At 67.1% G+C, this 428-nt stretch overlaps 1 protein-coding gene across 1 annotated transcript; it reads right to left on the bottom strand.

Moving 5' to 3' along the window:
- Positions 1–3: 3 nt before the first annotated feature.
- Positions 4–422, bottom strand: NEUROD2 (neuronal differentiation 2; the record flags this gene model as incomplete). The annotated part of the gene is made up of 1 exon (XM_014536219.1): positions 4–422. A coding segment is annotated over exon 1 (303 nt), but the record flags the coding sequence as incomplete, so codon positions are not given.
- Between the last annotated feature and the right edge of the window lie 6 nt (positions 423–428).

The following is a 428-nucleotide window of genomic DNA, read 5'->3' as shown; positions in this document are numbered from 1 at the left end:
TGAGTTGAGCTGCAGGCAGCCGGCCACCAGGTTGGTGGTGGGCTGCGACAGGCCCTTGCACAGCGTCTGCACGTAGGACACCAGGTCGGGGCGCTTGCCCGAGCGCAGGATCTCCGAGAGCGCCCAGATGTAGTTCTTGGCGAGGCGCAGCGTCTCGATCTTGGACAGCTTCTGCGTCTTGGAGTAGCAGGGCACCACCTTCCGCAGGTTGTCCAGCGCCGCGTTCAGGTCGTGCATGCGGTTCCGCTCCCGCGCGTTCGCCTTCTGCCGCCGCAGCTTGGAGCGCTCCAGGCGCGCCTTGGTCATCTTGCGCTTCTTGGGCCCGCGCTTCTTGGGCCGCTCGCCCTCGGCCTCCTCCAGCCCTTCCTCCTCCTCCTCTTCCTCCTCCTCCTCGCCCCCCAGCTCGCCTTCCTCTTTGACCTCGGCCA

This window comes from Myotis brandtii, unplaced genomic scaffold (assembly GCF_000412655.1).
Source record: "Myotis brandtii unplaced genomic scaffold, ASM41265v1 scaffold157, whole genome shotgun sequence".
NCBI classification, from domain to species: domain Eukaryota; kingdom Metazoa; phylum Chordata; class Mammalia; order Chiroptera; family Vespertilionidae; genus Myotis; species Myotis brandtii.
This window is presented reverse-complemented; position numbering and strand designations above follow the sequence as displayed.